Source organism: Pipra filicauda, unplaced genomic scaffold (genome assembly GCF_003945595.2).
Source record: "Pipra filicauda isolate LSUMZ 115617 unplaced genomic scaffold, ASM394559v2 scaffold406_size631624_pilon, whole genome shotgun sequence".
In the NCBI taxonomy this organism is placed as follows: Eukaryota; Metazoa; Chordata; class Aves; order Passeriformes; family Pipridae; genus Pipra; species Pipra filicauda.
In genome coordinates, this window is record NW_024104539.1 from 540,162 (window position 1) to 562,300 (window position 22,139).

The 22,139-nt window shown below is 46.7% G+C and overlaps 1 protein-coding gene across 3 annotated transcripts; it reads right to left on the bottom strand.

The window, feature by feature from the left end:
* Positions 1-247: 247 nt before the first annotated feature.
* CTDSPL2 (CTD small phosphatase like 2) lies at positions 248-14,649 on the bottom strand. Of its 3 annotated transcripts, XM_027733952.2 has the most exons (14): positions 14,570-14,649; positions 12,656-12,864; positions 11,322-11,460; positions 10,429-10,497; positions 9,038-9,187; positions 8,392-8,601; positions 7,513-7,591; positions 7,128-7,239; positions 6,747-6,833; positions 5,334-5,396; positions 5,160-5,239; positions 3,175-3,301; positions 2,760-2,855; positions 248-2,270 (listed from the first exon to the last, which is right to left on the bottom strand). In XM_027733952.2, exons 2-14 carry the CDS (start codon positions 12,845-12,847, stop codon positions 2,205-2,207), a joined length of 1,470 nt encoding a protein of 489 aa, XP_027589753.1. In that variant the 5' UTR covers positions 12,848-12,864; positions 14,570-14,649; the 3' UTR covers positions 248-2,204. The 3 variants fall into 3 exon arrangements, with proteins under 3 accessions (XP_027589753.1, XP_027589754.1, XP_039241288.1); XM_027733953.2 differs by lacking the exon at positions 14,570-14,649 and having other exon boundaries at positions 10,429-10,494; XM_039385354.1 differs by lacking the exons at positions 10,429-10,497; positions 14,570-14,649.
* Positions 14,650-22,139: the final 7,490 nt, after the last annotated feature.

The following is a 22,139-nucleotide window of genomic DNA, read 5'->3' on the forward strand; positions in this document are numbered from 1 at the left end:
TTCACAGCAGCTCTGTGACGTGAGAGATTTGGACAAACCCCCTGTTACACAAAGCTCTGCCCCTAAACTAATGAAACCCCTCAAATTCAGATTTACATCACAAAGAACAACTGACAAGGGGCTGGCAAACCAAGGAGCAGCTCCAACACAAGCTGCCCACTTCCAAAATCCAGCAATCCTTCCAGAGCCATGGGCACAGCCCCCGAGGAAGGGCTGCCCAGGGCGACACGGCTGCACGAAGCAGATGTAAAGGTAATGTTCTGTACATTTTATTTCAATAAAGACATAAGACAAACAGCGTAAAGATGCCCAGATGCCCTAAAGATAAATACATTTAAAAGATTCTCATTAAAATGAATCTGTAGTATTTCTTTCCTGCAAGCAAAATACCTTTCTTTAAATACAAAAAAAATCAGTATTCTGAATTGCAAATGTTTTCACTTTTTTGCAGAAAATCTGCCATGATGATTTTGTTTTTAATGAATAAGGATTTTCCACAAAACAGGCTTGCTCTACATGCTAAGTTTAACAGTTCAGTGACACCATGTGCTAGCTACATACACAACAGATAATATAGTAAGAAAACACTCAACCTGATGAAAAGTTAAAATCTTCATTAATACACTGGAAAAAGTTGACATAACTCATGCCTTTTAAAATCAAAAATACAAAAATTAAATGTTTTGCTAAAAAGATTTTCCTTATTTTAAGGACTCATTTGAAAATGAAGCTGCATGTAATTTGTACAATAAAATTGTACAAGTAAACAGGTAATATACATAAAAAATTAATTGACATACTTCTCAATTATCAGCTGTCCACCTTTAATTTCCAATACTGTACTTTCTTATCAAGCATACAAAATAGCAAACTTCTCTTTAGAAAAAGTGCCGTTCTGTGACATCTTTTACACAAAACCAGTCCGAGCCTGTGGCGTGGTAATGCAGTCGAGAGGCAAAGCTTCCTACCTTGTACAAATTCTACCTTCCATAAAAAGCCTCCGGAAAAGCAGATTTCCCACCGTTACAAAAATATCACCTCCGGGGCGCTGCATTAGGAGCCACGGCTGGGGCCTATTCCCTCGGGAAACCACTGGGATGGCAGGTGGAGCCCTGCCAGGGCTGCTCCCCGGGAGAGGCTGATTGGAACCGGGAGTGTCACAGGGGTGCCCAGCCCAGGCCCGACTCCCCGGAATACTGAGCGGAGCACGGCAGTCCCGGAGCAAACGAGGCAGCAGGAATGGGATCCCAGCAAACCCGCCAGCTCACCACGCTCCTCCTCCTGGCCAGGTCCATGCACAGCACAGTGTGAGGTATTCCTTGTCCATCCGTGGGGCCGCTGCCAGGTGTGCTCTGTCCGGAGTACGTGCCATCACAATGGTTTAAAAGATTCGGAATATTAGTAATTCTTATCTTCTTATCTAGCCAGTCTCTTGATTTTTGAAAAGGTTTCGACTACAGTAGAATATTACAGAAAGAAAATATAAATGCAGGGGGGTTTTTTTCTTTCTAAATGAAACTTACGTGGGCTAAAACTAGAGAATATTTTTAAACAAATATACAGGATGCAGGCAGACAAAGCAGGGAAACGGCCAGCCAACTGTTTAATAAAAAACTAACAAAATTTGGCTAGTTTCAGAAAAACTATGAAGCGCCTCAACTAAAAGGAATGCATAATGAAATTCTAATCTAATACAGGTCAAAAATGTAAAAAGGTTATAAACCTTAACAGGAAAAATAAAACAACTTTTACTGGCCATTCCTGTTGAAATGAGAATCTTAAAAGTAACAGAAAAGTGGCTACAAACCCACTTAGAGCACCGAACAGAGAGAAAATCCGAGTCCATTTTCAATCTCTGTTGTATCATAAAATCCTGTGTTTCTACAGGTCAAACTGCTGGTGGCAGAAACAGAATTTTCTTTATAAACTGCAGATGTCCTGTACATAAAAAATTTCCTTGGAGTTGCACTAGTTCTAAAGCCTTTTCTGTTCTAGCCTCCCTACTGCGGGTACTGGATTGTACTGATGGCGGCAACCTCAGGTGTAGAAAGTCTCTTTCTGTAACCCTTGATCAGTGTTGGGCACCAAAGATAAGAAAAGCAAGACGGGGTACAAAAATGCAAAATTTCAACAGTAATGGCAATGTTTTGTATTAGTCCAACAGGGTCCTGCATTTCCTCCCCTCGGCAGCGAGAGCAAAGGCTTTAATCGGGGGGTAGCAAGTCATGCAAGCGAAATCTGTCTCTGATGTGAGGTCGGACGTCTTCGTTCTGGGGGGAGAAGTGCAGGTTTAGGGCAATGAACACAGCCAGGAATCACAGGGTTCACTGTCTAACACCCCTATTTTAATATAACAAAACATAAGCAATGAATGATGTCATTCAAGAGGTTTACAGAAATAACTACGTAACACCCACAACGATTTGGGGTGATTTATCTGTTTCAAGAACAAAGGCACACAGCACTCCCAACAACGGGCACTGTGTCATGCCAATGTCCCCAGACCCCCCATTTCCTTATCACTGATGTTCCCACCCCACTGCCCTTGGTTTCCAGCACAGCCAGCGGTCCCCCCTTTGCTGTGTGAACACGTCCCTGTGCCCACTCTAAAATCCAGCCCACAGCAGCCTAGTCACACAGGGACACACAGGACCCTCATCAGCCTAAACCTCAGTGACTCAAAACCCTTAAAATATGTGAAAATACTTAAAAGAGCTTACTGACGTTTTTGGCAAGAGCCACAGAAAGGAAACACTCACCAGCTCTACGAGTTTCTCCAGAAATGGAATCAATTTTAGGAGTTCGTTGTCATTTTTATCCATGAACCAGCTTTCTATAGGAATTCCATTGGAAAGCTAAAGTTAAAAAAGGAAAAAAAAAATCATCAAGACATGATTTATACTTAATTTATTTACAAATATGACTTGTGAAATAGCATCTGGAGGAAATATGTTTCCAAGTCAGAGTTCATTAACGTGTATTTTCCCCACAGTTTTGGTCTGTAAACTTCAAAAACAAATGTAAGCCCCAAACTTAAACAAGCAGAGAGATCCAAGTGCAGGGTTTCACTGGCCCCAGACTTCAGTCAGAAGGGAACTCCAGCTGCAGGGCTGCAGTGTGCTGCCCCAGGGAGCTCTGCCCTCCCTGAGGGGTTTGCTGCCCACAGCCCCTCACCTGGTAAGCAAAGGCTTGCGGTGAATTGTCGATGATGATGGTTTTGGAGAGGTCTCTGCCCAGGATGTTTAAGTCCTTGATGTAATTCCCTTGTACACACACACAATGCTCACGGAAAAGTCGATGCCTGTCATTAAAGGAAGACACTAATTAATGAGGTCAATGACAACATCCCCGCTGCGTCAGGAACAGGTGACTCTGCCAGGCCTTACCCGACCTCTTCTCTTCCAATCTCCTTGCCCCTTTTAAAGAATTGTGCTCCTTTCCCATTCACTTTAGAGCTTTCTACTGGTAAAATGCCCAGTTCAGGTAATTTTGCACTAACCCAGTTCTGTGGGTGTGTGTATTTAAACAGCTCTTGCTTTCTGATCCCTTTCAGACTGACAAAGGGACCCAAAACACCCCAGTGATGTGCCATGCCCCAGGTGCTGCACAGGAGCCAATTTATTGGGGGTTATTATCCCTTTACTCTGTCCCACAAGAAATGTTTCCTTTCCTATTACACCTCTGTTGGCAATTAACCTATTTCAGTTATTGTAGCTCGAAAAAAAAGCCTCGAGGCCAAAACATCCCATCAATTCCTTCCTTTCCAATTAATCTGCTCCTGTGTAAGTCATGGCAGAAGAAATGGATGGATTGACTAGAAGGAGTCAGATTAAAAAAACAGCAGGAATAAAACTCACATTTCATGGCACATCAACAGAATTATAAATTGTAAACTGGGCAGGTTTGGGGTTGCCCAGCCCTATGACAGTGCAGTCCCTTCCGGGCTGCTTATATTTTTAAATGGAGTTTTCAGAAGCTGTACATAGTGTGCTTAATTCCATACAGGAGCTGAGCTCCCAACGTTGCCATGGAGGGAAGGAGCTGCTGCCTCAGCATTTATATATAGAGGGTGAGTCACAGGAGGCCTGGCAGCACCTCGGGCTGGGGCACAGCCCGGGCACCACGGCTGCTGCAGGCACGGGAGCCACAGCCCCGCTGGGGCAGCTCGGGGACAGCTCTGCCCAGTCCCAAACCCTGGCCTTCCCCTGCCCTAACACAGCAATGATCCCAGTCCTGGCCTGCAGGGGGTTTAACACCTCGGTGCACAGCCAGGCTCACGCTCTGGAGGTGCCAGTGCCTCCTGCCCACCGTCCCACCCGCTGACACAGCCAGGCTCAGGTATTCCAAGGACTGAAAGGATTCCCAAGTCTAGTTTACACAGTGGCAAGGAGGTTACCAGGCCCAGACTGAGATTCTGTGGTGGATGTCACATAAACCAAGACACAATACAACTGTTCCTGGATAAAATGAGTGACATCTTAAATTCCTGCACTTCAAAAGTGAGTTGGGATGTGCCCACGCCACCGAGTGAACGCAATGGAGAAAACCACTGTCTTTTCTTGTGTGTGTGAGGAAAATCCAGTTTCCCTCAGAATATACAATACCAGGATGCAGAGCAGGGCTGTGCAGAGATGCTGGGTACAGGTCACACAGCTCTGACCACCAACAGGCAGGTGTTCGTTTCCCTGACCTGGGGCACCCCAGGAGGGGGAACCCCTGAGCAGAAATCTCTTTGGTTCCAACTTCCTAAGGTACAGTCCTCCTTCCAGGGGAGCATAACAGAATCTCACCCCCCGGAATTTCTTTCTGCCTCAAGGAACTGGAAAAGCCAATCACTTCCCAGCAAAGCTCAGTACTGAGAAATGATAAACCAAACCAGCTCTAATACAAAACCAACAGACAAATGATTTTGTGATTGAATATGAACAAACAGCATGCTGATTGTAGAAGTTATACAAGTCATAATTTATAGTTAATAAATCGATTTTGAGTAGTTTAAAGGTAATCTGTTAATTCAGTTAATTTCCTTTATTTGCAGTGTGTGTTCCAAAGCACATTTCTGGTCCTCAAGAGGACATTTGCCATGAGCCAGCCTAACAGAGGATGAGCAGGTACAGGTGCTGGTCCTTGAGGGTATGTTCACAATGTTCTGTTTTTACCTGACCAGTTGCTTTTTGGGGTCCAGGATGTTCAATAACTTGTCTGCATACACCTTCTTAGAAGCAGTAAACAGAATGATCTGGGGATTGAAGGGGAAAAAGTCGTTACTTGACATGCAAGTGTGTGGATATAACTTAAAAATGAAATTCAAAAGTAGTGTCCAATTGTTTTACCTCATAAATCTGAGACATACGTTCCAGGAACTCTCGGAAGAACGGCCTTAGCCGGACATAGACCTGGAGCAGAGATGGGCTTTAGTGAACACTGAGACTCCTCCAGCCCTCCCCCACCCCACACTGTGCCACCTGCTACAGAGGAGGCCAAAATGGGCATTAGAAATAAACAGCAAATAGTAACTTCCATTATAACCTAATTACACCAATATTCCACTGGCTCACAGCCTGAGCAGCTCTGAGTGAAGGTGTGAGATGATAACATTGATCTATTGGGAAATTGGACGGAATTAGAAATAATTTCAATAAAATATAAAAGTTGAACAGTCTCTAAATTAAAAATGGAACTGGTTGCTTTGACTGAACATCCTGACTCGGCTCTCAGCAGAGGGGCAGCACCAGTTCCAGCACTGGACACCGTGAGCCAGCACCTGAACTAAATCATCATCTTAACCACCACTAACAACTACACCTGAACACAATCACACCTGAACACAGTCACACCTGAACACAATCACACCTGAACACAGTCACACCTGAACACAGTCACACCTGAACACAGTCACACCTGAACACAGTTACACCTGAGCCTGGGGTGGTAGAAGGGATTGGAAAAGGCTTCAGCTACTTCCAAATTTCCATAAGCTTGGATACCACCAGCCCAGAACTGCACACACAGAGAAATCATTCCCTGTAAGAAATTGTGGACTCACAAAAGAGACACCGAGTCAGGAGATTTCTGCCTCTGACTGAACTCCAAATACAGGATTTGGGCTCCCAGGGAGGCACCTCTGTAAATCTGCAGCCCCAGGGCCCTGGAGCACCTGGTGGCAGTGAGGGCACGTGCCAGGCTCTGTTCTGTACCTGGGCCAACCCTCAGGTGATATCTGGTGTGTGTTGGACAGACCTGGCCGTGACCTGAGCCCACAGTCACAACACAAAGGGGAAAACCAGCAGCCCCAGGCTCTGCTCACAGTTATTTCTGGTTCAGAGATTGCCCACACAGAACTACAGCTTTGAGGAAAGGTACTGAAATATCCAGGGAGAGAAGGGAGGATGCTGAACTGCCTCATTTCAGGGTGATTTCAGCTTTATCAGTTTTTTTAACAGTCACTTAGGAATAGGCTTAAATTTCCATTCTCATCACAGTAAATGTCCACAAGGAGTTGTAGTGCATGAACTGAATTATAACACATTTCTATGTGGACACAACCAAGTGACCAGAGGGCAAGACAAGGGGAACAGTTGAAGTGAATACAAAGTTTCTTGCCAAATGTGCCACCCGCAGCTCATCACCAGGATGGTGTAACTTGATCACCAGGCTTCCCTCTCTTTACACAAGATAAGAACAAATACAAACCCCAAGGATTCCCACCTTAAACAAAGTAAACGGGTTTCTGTTATTCTTTTTACCTGGTAAATGACATCTTGGAAAAGAACTGGAAAAGTGAGTGCAGCATCTTCTAATTCGTTTAGACTACAGTGCACTAATGTTTCATCCTATTAAAAAATACATAAAAGAAAGAAAAGATTGTGAAATTATAAAAACTGTAATTTTCTTTAAAAAAAGGATGCAAGTATTTGACAAATACAACAAGCATTCTATTCCCGCCACTATTAATTCTTTTCAAACTACTTTTAACTACTTTAACTATTATTTTTGACTAAAAATACTAAAATTTATCTGACATTCAACAGTCTTTTTGTTTAAAGCAAACATGACTGATTTCCACAAGCAAAATAAGGGAAATGCCCCATCCCCCTGCTTTGGTTTGTGTTTATAAAGATATTTACCAAGTCTAGAACTAATGAAAACTCTGGTGTGCTTCTGGTTTTGAGTGGGAGAGCTGGCTTCCTGTTCAGCTGTTCTTCTGTTAGTGGGGGCACATGTTTGATGAAATAATATCTGAAAAGAACGCAGATTTTGCTGTAAAACTGTAATGCTTTAGGTCAACTAAATATTTGAAATATTTAAGGATGCACAGGAAATAAGTATTTTAAATTTAAATAAACCCCACAACAATATTACAATTATTTTTTTAAGTTAAGGGCTTTTGGAGCTCATTATCATAATATTAAAATGATGCAATTAATATAATAATAAATATAAATTAAAATATCGTAATCCAATACCCAAAATGATCAATTGACTGTTTTCAGTACAAACACTGGCACTTACGGATCAAAGACTTCCCAGTCCTCTTCATAGGTGGCTTCTGCATGAGCTGATGAGTAGCCACTGTCTGGAGATACTGGTGCTAAAATTCAACGAAAATGACCAAAACAAAAAATAAAACAAAAAACCACAAGAGCTGGTCTTATTAGTGCAGTTCTTCAAAGCCACAATGTGCACTTGAGACACGAGGGAAGAAGCAACAGTGAAATACTCTGTCCCCAGCCCCACCTCCCACCCCAGGGGCTGCTCAGAAGTCACATTTACCTCCTTGGCAGGAGCCTTCAAAAACTATCCATCCCCAAAGCTTTGAGGGTCTGGGCAGGGTTTAGGGAACTGTTAAGGATTTGATGCTGCCCATCCACAGAGAAACTGCATTTTATGGCTACAACTTTTGTCCAAAAAAAAAGATGTATGATGAGTCTTTTGAAGGAAATATGGACAGTTTATCAGGATTTGTGTGTAGGGTCTGTGTGGTTCTCATTCACCACGTGGTTCTAATATAAGATACCAAAATGTAGCCCATTTCTCTTTGGAGATCAGCAAGCCCAGAGTGTGCATGTTCAGCGGGGGGGTACTCAATGCTCACAGAAACACTTTTCCTCTGGAACCTTTGTTTCCATGTGAGGAACTGCTGTGAGACCACCCGAGCTGCACCAGGAACAGACAAGTCTTGCCCAAACTGTGCCTTTGGTGCACGAGCCAGATTAGTGCATTAACCACAAAAACCAGCACGAGCAGTGTTTGTGTGGCCCAGGCTGAGGCGAGGCAGCAGCTCCCAGCAGGGCTGGGGCAGGCAGCAGGGCTGGGCAGGCAGCAGGATGGGGCAGGCAGCAGGGCTGGGCAGGCAGCAGGATGGGGCAGGCAGCAGGTCCCCGTCCGTACCCGTGAGCGGGGGCAGGTCCCGGTCCCCCGGCTCCTCGGTGTCCCCCAGCCCGGGGGGGCCCCGCAGGGGCACGGCCTGGCCCGGGAAGGCCGCGCCGTTGGTGGACGTCGCTGTGCTCGTGGTGATCTCGTCCACCTGCTCCATGTCCAGCTGCTTCACGATCTCCTCAGCTTCCACAGCCTGGCCCGGAGAGTCCGACCCCGATGTTCCTGTGGGGGATTTTGGGACATTCGTTACCTCTGAGTTCCCCCCCAACACTCACAGCCCCTCTTAACCACACACAGCAAAGCTGCAGAACAACTGAAGGGACCTGCGTTGGGTCACGTTACAAAATCCAGAACCAAAATGATGGCCCTGACAAATGGCTTTAAGATACATTTGGGACAAGTAACTTAATCCTTTTTTTTTTCTTTCTTATTTTTTTTTTTTACTGAAAGGTGCACAAAGATATTCTAATGGTTATAAACTTATTCTTCCTTCCTTAACGATCAACCCATCTAAGAATTGCAGAGCCCTTTATCTGGCAGCAGTAACTCTTGGTCTGTAAATCAGAATGCAAAGTGTACTGTTGCTCAGAACAGCAACTTCATAAAAAAAAATCTCACTCTCTGGTTTAACACCACTGGCTTTTTACCTAAGACTCACCATTTTTATTTGCTGGTGAAAAAAAATTGAAAACAGGAGAAAATATGGTTCCCAGTAACGTTGTCCGTGGGGGGCTGCCAGTGGTGGGGTTATCTTCCAATTTTCCATTTTGCTTTACGTGTTGGTTTGTCATCTCATAACTTCCAGCTTCTGCAAGAGAAAAGTTATGACCTGTAACACCACACTGCTGTTTTCAGTCACATCCTGTCCTCTGCTGTCAGCATTTGCTCTCCAGGACTGATCCCTCCTGTTCAGGGTTCAGCTCTGTCCACAGGAGCCAGTCATTTACTATCAGCATCAAAACAAAAAGTCAATTTTCAACACCATCGTAAATTTAACACTCCAGATTAGGAAACACTCCTTGTTTACATAAATAATAGAAGATTAAATCCTTTCAATGGACTTGGTGGGAGACAGACTTGGAGCTGCTGTGCCCCTTGCAGAGCACATTGGTGTCAGTGTCAGGGGGACTCCACTAGATGGAACCAAGAGAAAGTGTCAGTGAACTCCCAAGGCTGAGCCTCCAAACTGCACCGCCTCGAGTCCAGAATTTGTTTGTCTCCACATACACACACATATGTGCATGAATACAATTCCAAAGTGAAATAATTTTTAGTTGTTATCACAGATAACAAAGGGCAGAATTAAATAAATCTACACATTACAATATCACATGTAACAATGAAGGTTTTCCCAAACTGTGCAGGTACAGTTATGTATATCCCAGAACTCCAATTCCCATCTCATGGCAGTTCTGAGACTGAGATGAAGAATTCTTTTCTTCCCAGCCCCCAGGCTCTGAGATGTCTGTCCATATGGAAGCTAGGGAATGGACTTCATGCACATGAGCTGAGAATGTCCCTTCAGCTGAGCCTGATGGAGCTGCACAGGGACTCCACACTGCTCTGTTCCTGTATGGAACGTGGAGTGTCCCAGCTGCAGCTCCAAGCCCCCACCAATGGGGAATACTTGAATTAAGAACTTGTATCCCTATAACAGTAACACAGGCTGAGGGTGCTCCACATGCCCTGGAACAGCACGGAGTCACAGGATGGTTTGGGTTGGGAGGGACTTTATGGACCATCCCACCCCCTGCCCTGGGCAGGGACACCTCCTACTGTCCCAGGTTGCTCCAAGCCCTGTCCAACCTGGCCTTGGACACTTCAGGGATCCAGGGGCAGCCACAGTTTCTCTGGGCAACCTGTGCCAGGGCCTCCCCACCCTCACAGTTTCCTTAGAAAGGAAGTTTAAAGAATGGTATTTTAAAGTTGGAACCACGGACGATGTTCTAAATATCACTGACAATTGTATCATGTCATTATTAGAGATATTCAAGAACAGACAGTTTTCAGAGGGAACAGGGAATCTCCATCCTTAGATAGAAAACTTGCCTGGACAAGGCTCTGAGTAGCCTGATCTAACTCCAGAGGCACATCTCACTCTGAGCTGGATCATCACTGCTGGGAGGGGAACAGGGGAACTGGTCCAGATGACCTTTAAGAGTTCCTTTCTGATCCAAAGTCTCCTACAATTCTATGACAGAAACCTGTCTGTGTGTTTGACAAGTGTTTTCAGTATTAAGGACACCTGGTTACTTCCACAAAGGTCATGAGCTGGGAGTCATAATTCACTTTTATTTGTGAGAAAATGTAAGAAGAGCTAAATCAAATAACTATTATTGGCTTTTTAGAATTACAATTAAAAAAAAGAAAGTTAAATTAGTTCCAAAATAGCTGCTGATGATCCAAATATTTCTTACAGAGTCCTTACACTGACCATGTCTGAGGAGTGATGTAAGTGTTGCTTGCAGCCCTGGAACTCTTGTTTTGCTGTGATTAGCTCAGCCTTGCCCTCACTGAAGTCAATCAAACCCTGTAACCTCCCTGCTGCAGGAATGTCCGGCTCAGGTCGAGCTGGGATTCCCTGGATTCCATGCCCTGCAGTGCCAGCTGGGCTGTACCCCCTGGATTCCAGGCCCTGCAGTGCCAGCTGGGCTGTACCCCCTGGATTCCCTGCCCTGGCTGCCCAGCTGGGCTGTACCCCCTGGATTCCCTGCCCTGGCTGCCCAGCTGGGCTGTACCCCCTGGATTCCCTGCCCTGGCTGCCCAGCTGGGCTGTACCCCCTGGATTCCCTGCCCTGGCTGCCCAGCTGGGCTGTACCCCCTGGATTCCCTGCCCTGGCTGCCCAGCTGGGCTGTACCCCCTGGATTCCCTGCCCTGGCTGCCCAGCTGGGCTGTACCCCCTGGATTCCCTGCCCTGGCTGCCCAGCTGGGCTGTACCCACCTCCATTGAGCTGACTTTTCCTCCGCACCCGGGACAGCTGTTTGTTGGGCTTGTCCCCCGTCTGAGGGGTGGATGTGATCAGGTTGTTGTCGATGTCCCGCTCAATTCGACTCCTTTTGGTGGGGTTTTCTCTTTCTTCCTTAAAGGAGAAAGGAGGCAAAAAAGAAACATACTGAACAGTGCCTTCTTTTTTCCATGGAATAGACCAGGTCTGTAAAATAGATCAACTGTCACAGTTTAATGAAAAGCAAACTGGAAGCAGATTTAACTGTTGCTGAAATGTTTCTTGGTTGGTACCTCTCTGTTTCCAGGACAGGTTGACCTGGTTTAACATGTCATGAAATATTCTATTTGACTATATTTTTCACAATTCAAGGATACTTTAAAGTTACTTTAAAACTATCTGAACTTCAGCTTGTTACAAAGTTATTGTTTTAACACTTTAGTTCAAACCCCAGAAAATACTTCTGAATTTATATCAGATTTTTATTTATCATGTAGCTGATCTGGGATACACTGTAAATTAGTTACGACTTCTCAGCTACTCCTCTTTAAAATTCACAGTTACATAATGTCAGTATCTGAACTGCTGGGACTGAATGAAGATGGATTTTTTAGACTGGCCTTCATTTAGAGAAAAAACCACAGGTTTTTGAAGCAAGGTTACATTCAGCCTATCAAAGTTTATATATATATATATATGTATGCATGTATATATATAATTCACTCTCAATGTATATGTGACAGGTGTTCACATGTGAAGATCAGTAAAGCTCAGATTTCTGTCTGGACCAAGATAAGATTTCGTGGTTCTCCCTGGCAATACCTGGATTTGATGCCCTAAGCAGGGCAGTGCCCACTGCAGGAATCACACAGTTGCAGCAATTCCCTGACACATGGATTTGTGAGGTTTGACCTTTATTGACTGACTGACTCCTAACCAGTTTTGAATAAAAATGCTAAAAACACTCAGTAAATTTATGCTTACAGACTGGCTTGCCTTAGTTGCCAATATTGGTAATTCCTCGAATTTGGATTCAAGGACTCTTTAAAACAGCAGTTAAAAATCTACTGGATTCATCAGCCAACACTTTCACAAAGAAATACCAGGTAATAAATCCTGTGATTTATTAGACTGTTAAGTACACCTATGACTGACTCCTGAAGGATTTCCAAGTCTGCTTTTCCTGACACAACTCTCACAGGCACTTGCTGCCTTCCATCTCTTTACGTTTTGCTTCCACATTATTTATTCTCAGTAGAAATGGGTTTAGAACACACTGAACTGACTATGACCCAACTGAAAGCCAAGCAGAGCCCCACAGCTGGCTTACCTTGGGTGTGCTTCCTTTAATGAACTTTTTGATCGAAGACAAGAGGCCGGTGTCATTTTTCTGTGGTTTCCCCCCGCCCCCAGGTAAGGTCTCCTCCACCTCCGAGTGTTTCCGCTTGGCCCGGAGCGCCCGCTGCGGGTGGATCTGGTTGGATTGCTGAGAAGCTTTCCGCGTTCTCAGCCTCATCTTCATGGGCACCACATGGAAAGCTATAAAAGGCACAACCAGGAATACTCAGTCATTGAAGAAACGCGTGAGGCTTCGGCTGCTGAACTGCACAGTTACATAACAGCGGAGCCGTGCTGAGCTCTGCCATCCCAAACTCTGCCATCCTGAGCAGTGCCATCCCAAACACTGCCATCCCAAACTCTGCCATCCTGAGCAGTGCCATCCGGAGCTCTGCCATCCTGAGCAGTGCCATCCCAAACTCTGCCATCTCGAATACTGCCATCCCAAACACTGCCATCCCAAACATTGCCATCCCGAAGTCTGCCATCCTGAGCAGTGCCATCCCAAGCACTGCCATCCCGAGCTCTCCCATTCCGAGCTCTGCCATCCCAAACGCTGCCATCCCAAGCTCTGCCGTCCCGACACACGGCCTCACCCATGGCACAGGAGCTGCTCGGGGGAAGCACAACACTGGCACGGGAGCACATGGATCTCACCCGGGCACGGACACAGCCAACCAGCACATCTACGAGCTCTGGCACAACCCGAGTGGCAGGAAGGAAAAATCGACCTGCTCGGAACAACAGCATCGTCCAGGCTGGAAAAGACCTCTGAGATCCCCGAGTGCAGCCTGGGACTGATCCCACCTCGTCAGCTGGGATGGTGGCACTGCCTCGGTGAAAGGACTGATTGCATGGTGGCTCCAGCCCCAAACGACTGGACACTGTGACAAGGCCTTTCCACCCCGTGTTCCTCACTACACTTCATTCAGTCTCCACATTACATTTGAGATGAGGCATAAATCTAAATTTGTGTGAAGTGTTCACAGAAGGAATCATGAGCCTGTGCACTCAGTGTGGGTGAGGACAGAGAGCTCTGCAAAGGAACCCAAACTGAGCTTCACTAGAGCCAAGTTTGGGAAGCACATTAGACCTCAGGAAGACTGGTGCAAGGGTAGTATTTATTAAAGCAGAGTTAAAGGCCATTCCAGGGATTGCATCCCATTTATCTCCAGCCTTCCAGTGGACTGCTGGTATTGTCACTCCTGTGCCTCAGTGTCACTGTTCTCTGGGCTGGGGACGTGCCTTCTGCAGCTGCCTGGAGCCCAGAGCTGGGCTGGTTTGAAGGGGACTCCTCATGTGCCTAAAATCATTCATCTGATGGATCAGGAGCAGAAAAATGAAGTAGCAAGAAATCCATCTGAGGTGCAACGCACAGAAACACTGGTAAGAAAGTACTTTGCCTTTCCTAGCTGAAGTCATGACAAAAAGCAGGTTTTTAAAGAAATTGTATGCTTATCACGACAGGAATCAGTGTCTGCCTTTCGGGAGTCCATTTAGTGTGGATCTGACTGTTGCACAGACAGAATAAATGTAACATTTAACATGTAAGTTGCCTTTCTGCAGTCCATTTAGTGTGGATCTGATCGCTGCACAGACAGAATAAACAGTCTGTAACATTTAGCATGTAAGTAATGTCACAACAGGTTTAGGGAAAGGCAACGGTGGCGCTGGGATGAGTCACAGACAGACAAATGCTGATTGTGTTTTTCAGAACCAGTCCAAAGCCTGTACACAGCTGTGTTTGTTCAAAGGTATATCTCAATCTCACACAAAGGTGTTGCAGCTACACCTGGACAGCACAGAGCCCACAGAGCTGGTGGATTCCGGAGCTGGAGGGTAGAGGTGCAAGGATGGGAGGAGGGAAGCTGGGAGTGCCGGGAGGCTCCGTTCCCAGAGCACTCACCAGGCAGAGCACCGGGCTCACAGCAGCCCCCACATCCTGCAGCAAAGGTGGGCAGACTGGGTGAGGCCCAGCCCCAGGCAGGTCCAACTGCAGGCCAAGGTTCTGTGACCTCTGTGATCTGCCAGTGATGTCACAGAGCCCCTGAGGTGGGAAAAGCCCTCTAAGGCTATTGAGTCCATGGAATCCAACTGTCCCCCAGAACTGCCAAGGCCACACTAACCCACGTCCCCAAGTGCCACATCCACATGTCCTTTAAATCCCTCCAGGAATGGGGACTCCACCCCTGCCCTGGGCAGCTGTGCCAGGGCTGGACAACCCTTTCCATGAAGAAATTTCCCCAATATCCAACCTGACCCTCCCCTGGCCCAGCTGGAGGCCGTTCCCTCTCCTCCTGTCCCTTGTTCCCTGGCAGCAGAGCCCGACCCCCCCCGGCTCCCCCCTCCTGTCAGGGGGCTGCAGAGCCAGAAGGTCCCCCCTGAGCCTCCTTTTCTCCAGGCTGAGCCCCCCAGCTCCCTCAGCCCCTCCTGCTGCTCCAGCCCCTTCCCAGCTCCGTTCCCTTCCCTGCACACACTCCAGCCCCTCCAGGTCTCTCTTGCCATGAGGGCCCAGAAGAGCCCCCAGGACTGGAGGTGCCCCAGCAGTGCCAGCACAGGGAGGGCACTGCCCTGGGCCTGTGCCCACACTGGTGTATTGGCCACACTAAACAAATACGTGTAAAAAGGAATTAGAGAAAACTGTAAAACATTGAAGGAAGACTCACACCAGACAAATTCCAATTTGAGAATGCAAATGTTACATAAAATTTGCTATGGTACAAGTCGCCTGACTTTTCTAGAACTGAAGCAAATATTGGGCAGACAAAAAATGAACCAATGGAATATTTGTCAGTGGCAAGTACATATTGCTACTGTTCAATGAGCTGAACTCCTCTGCACACCCCTGCCACAGTCCTGTGGCTCACTGCACACCCGGGGTATCATGCCTGGGGTTATAAATATCGCTAATGGACTTAGCAACAGGTACCTACAATCCTCTCAGAGACACGAGTTTGCTCTCCCAGTGCTTGATCCCTTTGGCAGGGGAGTTTTTATTGAATTATTGCCGTGGTTCTTCCCCGAACCAAGCACAAACCAGGCTACAAAACTTAACACAGTGAAAACAATCAAGTCCAAGCACGTAGGAGAATTTGTCTCCTCAAAGCTGCAGGATTTGGATTTCCCCTGAGTGCCATCCCTGGCCGGGTGACCAGGGACCGAGCCAGGGCTCTGCAGGGAGGTGTGTGAGGGGAACCCAGCCTGGGCAGGGTGATGTGGGATGAACTCCTGCTGCAGTTAGAATAAACCAGAAAGTGGGGGGGGAGGAAAAACCCATTCTTCAAAAGAGAAATACCTGGCAAAGAGGGACTAAGTGGAGTTCTCAAACAACAATTCGTGGGACGGGAAAATAAAATGAAGGAGCTCTTAAAACACAGCAGCTGAAGGAGCTATGGCTGCAATGAATTCACTATCCTGATCCACACAGCCCGAGTGTCAGGCTCCCTACCTGTGAACACTGTTGTTATTCTGTGGCACAGGTACACTGTACCTACAGGAAAGAAATTCCTGTGAATGACTCATATTTCAAACTAAGAACACACCTGGAATCTGCAGCTAGGGATGGCTTTTTCCCACCATATGACACTGCTGTTTCTCTATTTTTCCCTAGACTATTAAAAGAGGAATTAGGTGAGGCACATCTAATTACAGGGTTTAGGGCTTTCTGATACAGGAAAAAGTTGAAGATGGTAAAAGAACAATAGTGACGAACAATAGGAAGAGATAAGTGACAGGAAAAATTAAATATAGTGCTGAAGGATTTCTCCCCATTCATTTTGGCACTCAGAAATAACACAGAACTACCACTGTGGAAATCCATCCACCCCAAGCCTCCATACCAGAGGAGCCCTGGAGGATTCAGGAGTGTAAGTCCAGTGACAGGAACACAGGAGGCAAAAAGTTATTTATCTGGGGTTTGTCTTGAAATGTTTTGTAGACAAAGCCAAGAAGGCAGTAAATTATTTTAACTTCTAGATTTTGAGCAAGAGCATCAATGCATGGCGTGGATACAGATGGATACATGACCAACACACAGCTGGGGTCTGTCCCCAGATTTAAGTGCTGTGACAACGGAGGGGTTTGGATTTGAGGGGCGGCAGGTTCAGGGTCCCAGCCCAGCTCCCCCAGACCTCCCTGCTGAGCTGTGGGTGGCTCTTTCACACACTCCTGGATCTCTGTGCAGATCCACGGACAGAGGAACCAAGAACAAATATTTTCTTCAGTTTGCTTTTAAACAAGTAATACCAGAGGTATTTCGTCAGCACATTTCATCGCTGGGATGTGACCCAGATTTCAACACGAGGAAACATCCCAAGGAGGGGATGAGCAACCTGGGCTGGCTGAGATCCATTCACACGGGGCTCGGGATGCTTCAAGGAAACACAGACCTGCTGCACAGAGAAGGGACGAGTTGGTCCCTGGGTGGGGAGCCGAAGGGTGACGTGTAAGGACCCCCCGGGTCTGGACTCGAGCACAGCCACAGAAACGACAGACAGATGAAGCCTTTCATCCACACAGGCCCCAAAGCACTTCACAAACTTCAAGGAAATGCTTTTTATTAGTTCAAAGATATTGAGGCTTTTCCCCCCAAAGACTCTTGGCCTTTCTTTAACTGATTTATTCCCCTTCCCTAGAAAATTACAGCAATTTCGTGTTACTCTGGTGGATGTGTTTTGTATATTACTTGTCAGACTTCTCAAATCTTTAGGTGTGTTTGTCTGCAACTGCAGAACTGAGAGAGCAGTTATCCAGGAAACCCTGACTCAAAGGAGTCTGGAAGTGGTGCTAGTCTAGTGTAGATAAAAGCAAAATTAAAAGACACTGATTTATTAAAACAGCAAATCACACAATACGTACTATTCAAATGTTGGTACTGGGTTAAGAAATCTGGAAAAATGTATAAAGAAACCACAAGTTCCACCAAAACAACAGTTAGGAATTTTAACTATCAAAGGTGCAATGCAAACACCACCTCTAAATTCTCTGTTTCCCTTTTCTGCTCCTCCCCATCTTCCAGGGCACTAAATCAATTCCATTTGAAGTAAAATCCTGCTTGAAATCCCTGGTCTTCAGTCCCCTTGTTTGAACCCTGATTCCTCAGGACATTACCTCATGCTCACACATTCAGTTCTACTCTCCCAAAGTTTGGGCATCTCCCCCAAACCAAACACGTCCTTACAAAGACTCTGCCAAGGAACGACGGCGGCTTTTTGGAATTGGCCTCAACAGAAAAGAGATCTCCTCTTCCCTCATTTTTCTGCTCTAGCCATCATATTTCTGTTTTGCCATTGCTCTGCTAGTGAGGATTTGTTTTGATTATACCAAATGCATTTGGAACTGAAAGTTTATTCCCTCCTGGCCAAGTTATTTTTCTCTTTGCAACCGAGGGCACACACTGGAAATTAATTCAGGCTTTCCACACTAACCAAGGAATGGACACGGAGAGCTGGGTTAGCTGTGGGAGAGTAAATCCCAGAGCAGAGCCCCCAAACCCGCTGCCCAAGGCAGGCACTGGTCACAGTCCTGCTGCTGCCGAGTGAGAATTTCCCGAGTCACTCTGGATCCCGCCGGGCTCCGAGCGCTGGGGAAAGGAAAGGCTGCAGTGCCCGAGTTTTAAACAGCAGGAACAAATTCCACAGAACCAGCACTGCTCCTGCTGGGATTCAGCGAGGGCCCAGCTGTCCTTAGGCTCTCTGGACATTTAATCCAAGCTGCCAGGCACACAGGGAGCCTATTTATGGAAGTCATCTCCCTCTCGTTACAACCCGTGGCACAGACAGGTTGCAAACACTTCCTCAACAGACCTTCCAGGATGTTGTCTGACCACAAAAAATCCCGAGGAGTTACTTTTCCTAATTGTTCAGCTCATCCATATTAGTTATCTTTTTAATTAAAAAAAAATCAAGAATGTTAAGCCCAAGGAAGTCTGTGTTGGACTCTGGAAGCCACGGAGTAACTCCTGGGATTGTTAGGAGAATACAGGAGTTTTTGCAAAGTCTACACAGCAACAGAGCTGCCTTTTGCTTAACTCCACCAGAAAACCTAGTCTTGCTCCACTTCACCTTAATCTTCCTGTGGGATCACAACCACAGTCTCATATCCCACAGGACTAGGACAGGTTCCTATCTTTTAAAGGGCTAGATAAGGGGTTTGGCTGCTCCTTTGGTCTTAAAAATAGCAAACTATTTTTACTGCAGGATAAAAACTCTTTAAATGATAATATGATTCTTGTTGCCCTGGAAAACACTTTTTCCTTGGTACACTATTTAAACCTGACTCTTTCATGGCTCATCCTGGCTTCTTTCTTGCATGGAAAACTTCATTCTTATAAAATTGTACTGTCTGAGATTAATTTGTGCATGTACCTAAGTTAAAACTGACATGAAAGGAAGTGCTAAAGGTTTAACAGCTTTACTAAATTGTGAGTGACATTATGTTTTTACATATAACCTTAAACCATAATATTGAGACATGAGGAACTTGAATCTCATCCAGTCTCAAATACTTGCCTGAAATGAGTTTCAGGGACCTGTCTGATTCCATCACAATGATGTTATTTTACACATTTTATTTTCTTCCCTTTTTCTCCCCCTTCTTTATTTGGGGTGAAAAATCTACAAGAATAAAACCCAAACCTCATTGCCTACTCAGTGGAAAGTTATAGGAAGATTCTGGTCAATATTCCAGTAATACAAAATACAAGCACAATTTACAAATGAGAACAGAAGCTTTGTGAGGCAAAACTGCTCTGCATCCACACTGTAATGTTCCCATCTTGATTCCACCCTGAATGTCACCTATTTATTTCACAAGGTAACCCCCCCACGTTGGTCTAATGTATCTCTGCCACTCTAAAATGTGTGAGATGTAATGAAGTAACACCTTTATGGCTGTGAAGTGGCAGATATGGCCCTGCAAACAGCCAGGGAATTGCTCTCCAGTGAGAAGGTGGTGTTTGGCTCGTGCCTTACTTTGGGAAGTTTATGTCTGAGGGACTTTCTGAGCTGGAGAAAAGGGAGGTTGTGCACCTGTATCCCAGGGCACGGATTCACGTGCTACAGCAGGAAATCTGCATGGGGAAGTCCCAGATCTCCACACACCACTCATGAATTTGTACCTAGATACCCTAAATCAGAGAAATCTGCAAGAACAAGAAGTGCTGATCCCACCTGTGAGCTCACACAGGGGCTGGATTTGCTGCCAGTCATTCCCCAGCACTAGGAGTGGAGCTGCCCTCTCCATCAGGAATCCCACAGGTGAAGAAAGCACCCAGCCACATTCCAAAGCAATCCTTGGCAGTGGTGAATTTATCACATCACAAAGCAGTCACGCCAGAATCTGGGAAAAATTTTCCAGATACTGAGGAAACTTGAGTTAACTTAAGTAACAAACTTAATGCAAGTTAACCTAGAGAGCAAACAAATACTCAAAGGAGTTGCTGTCACCTTTGTGCCCCGTAACACAGGACAGCACACACCACCTTCGCTTCAAGTGCTGAAGAAACAACTTAGCAAAGTCGTGGAAGAGCAGCAATGTCTCCTGGAGGTGAAAGGAATGCTCTGATTCCCACCCCTCCTCCCTCCACATCCCTGCCCGTCACAGCCCCGCAGCTCCCGAGGCAGCGCTGGAGCTCCATTAACCTCCCAGCCAGCCGTGTTTTCAGGCTGGAATGATTCAACACGGGAACGGGGGGTGGAATAAAAACATACAACTCCTGGCAGGGGAAAGGCCAGTTGTAGTAGTGAAGCAGCAGGGCCAGTGCCCGGGGTTGGAGCTCCGTGCCATGACCAGCCGTGCAGAACTCCAGCTCCCTGGCACCGGCACGGTGGGATCAGCCTGCTCCTGGATGGGGCTCAGGAACGGCTCCAAGCAATCCGGGGGAGAGTGTTCCCTGCAGGCAGCACTGAGGAGCTCACCCGGTTCTGGAGGAACCCAGCTCGGCTGGGGGGTGCAACCTGTGTCACACCACTGGCTCCCAAGGCCAAGGGACACGTCCTGGCCCATTCCCTGGAGCAGCCAGGAGACTGTTCCACGTTGCTGTGGAGCCCCAGCTCCAGCACAACCACAAGCCTGGGGTTGTGTTGATGTGATCAGGTTTAAAATTTGCCTTTCATTTTCTGGCACGTTATTTTAACAAAGAACATCCGGTCACGAATTTTTAAAGCAACAGTATTTTCTGTCATGGGTTTCATTTGCTCATTGCACTCTCTGATGGGCTCTGTCCTTTAGCAGAGAAACACTGATCAGCTTTTTCTAGAGAAAATAAGCCTTATACAGAGTTGCACTGTCCATAACTGTCTGTGTGTCTCTCAGTCCCCCTGGTAAACGCAGAACCCACGGGCCAGCATCAACCCAACCTCAGAGAGACAGAAATTCCAAATGTACTCAGTTCTTACAAGGTCTCTGAAAATCCAAATCTATGTAGGTAGCAGAGACCCTCCGGCATCCCAAATAGGCAAAAATGGCCACATGCCCGTTGTTATCCCTCGCCCAACCTGGCTACACACAGACACACTCCAGCCTGTCTCCTTGCCTAGGCTACCTCTGAAATATTTAAAAACCTGCACAGTAAAGCAGGAAAAAATTTCCTCTCCTCATCCTTTTGATATCATGTATGTTACAGAACAGAAATTAGCTTTTTAAACTCTCTTTGAACTTGATGACCAAAGCCCACCAGAGTAGTTAAACAACCATCTACTGCAAACCTGCGTGCAGGTGGGGAGTGTCTGTCCAGCCACAGGGCAGGAGCAGAGCTGAGCTCTGGAGCTGCAGCAACAGGAGGAAAAGCCTCATCCCGACAGGCAGAGAGCTCTGCACAGACTGCCAGTGACTCCCCTCTAACCTGTGAATGCTCACTGGAGGCTTTTAACCCTCTGCTACAGCCCATCACCCCGATCCATCCCTTCCATCAGCTGCCGTGTGCTCCTTTCCCAAGGGCTCCAACACAAACACATCCCAGGTGTCCAGGCCTCCTGTGCCTCCTCCTGGGCAGAGACTGCCCAGCCACCGAGTCTGGCTCTGCTGGGAGCTGCTGGAACAAACCTGCCCTGCCCACCCAGCTTTGGTTTAACAGCACACTGCGGGGGCTCCGGGGACTGCAGCCACTGCAGGACCAGCCTGAGCTCAAAGCCCTGAAATGCAGAGAACACCAACAGCCTCACCCCGCAGCTGAGCCCCCACTGCCCCACGGCACCTCACAACCCCCTGACCCCTGCCAGCACCCCGGGGAAGGGACAGAACAGTGGGCATTTATCAGCACTTCCTCTGGTTTAAAACCAAAACTAAACCATCAAAGGAGCCTTCACCTCTGTCCCAGCAACTCTGACACACATCAGCCACCTGCAGGCACAGAGCCTCCCCAATCCCAGCAAATGGCACAGGAGCAGCTACACACCCTCCTGGAACCTCACAGCCCCCAGAGCACCAGGGAACAGAAAATACACCCAGTGCAGAAGGAGCAGAGAGCAATCCTCCTG

Coding starts and splice junctions, on each gene's coding strand:
- CTDSPL2 (XM_027733952.2), bottom strand. CDS start 12,847: ATGAAGATGAGGCTGAGAACGCGGAAAGCTTCTCAGCAATCCAACCAG. Junction 9,188..10,428: donor CTACTCAGAGCCTTGTCCAG/GCAAGTTTTCTA, acceptor TTTCTCTTGCAG/AAGCTGGAAGTTATGAGATG. Junction 6,834..7,127: donor TTTCATTAGTTCTAGACTTG/GTAAATATCTTT, acceptor ATTTTTTAATAG/GATGAAACATTAGTGCACTG.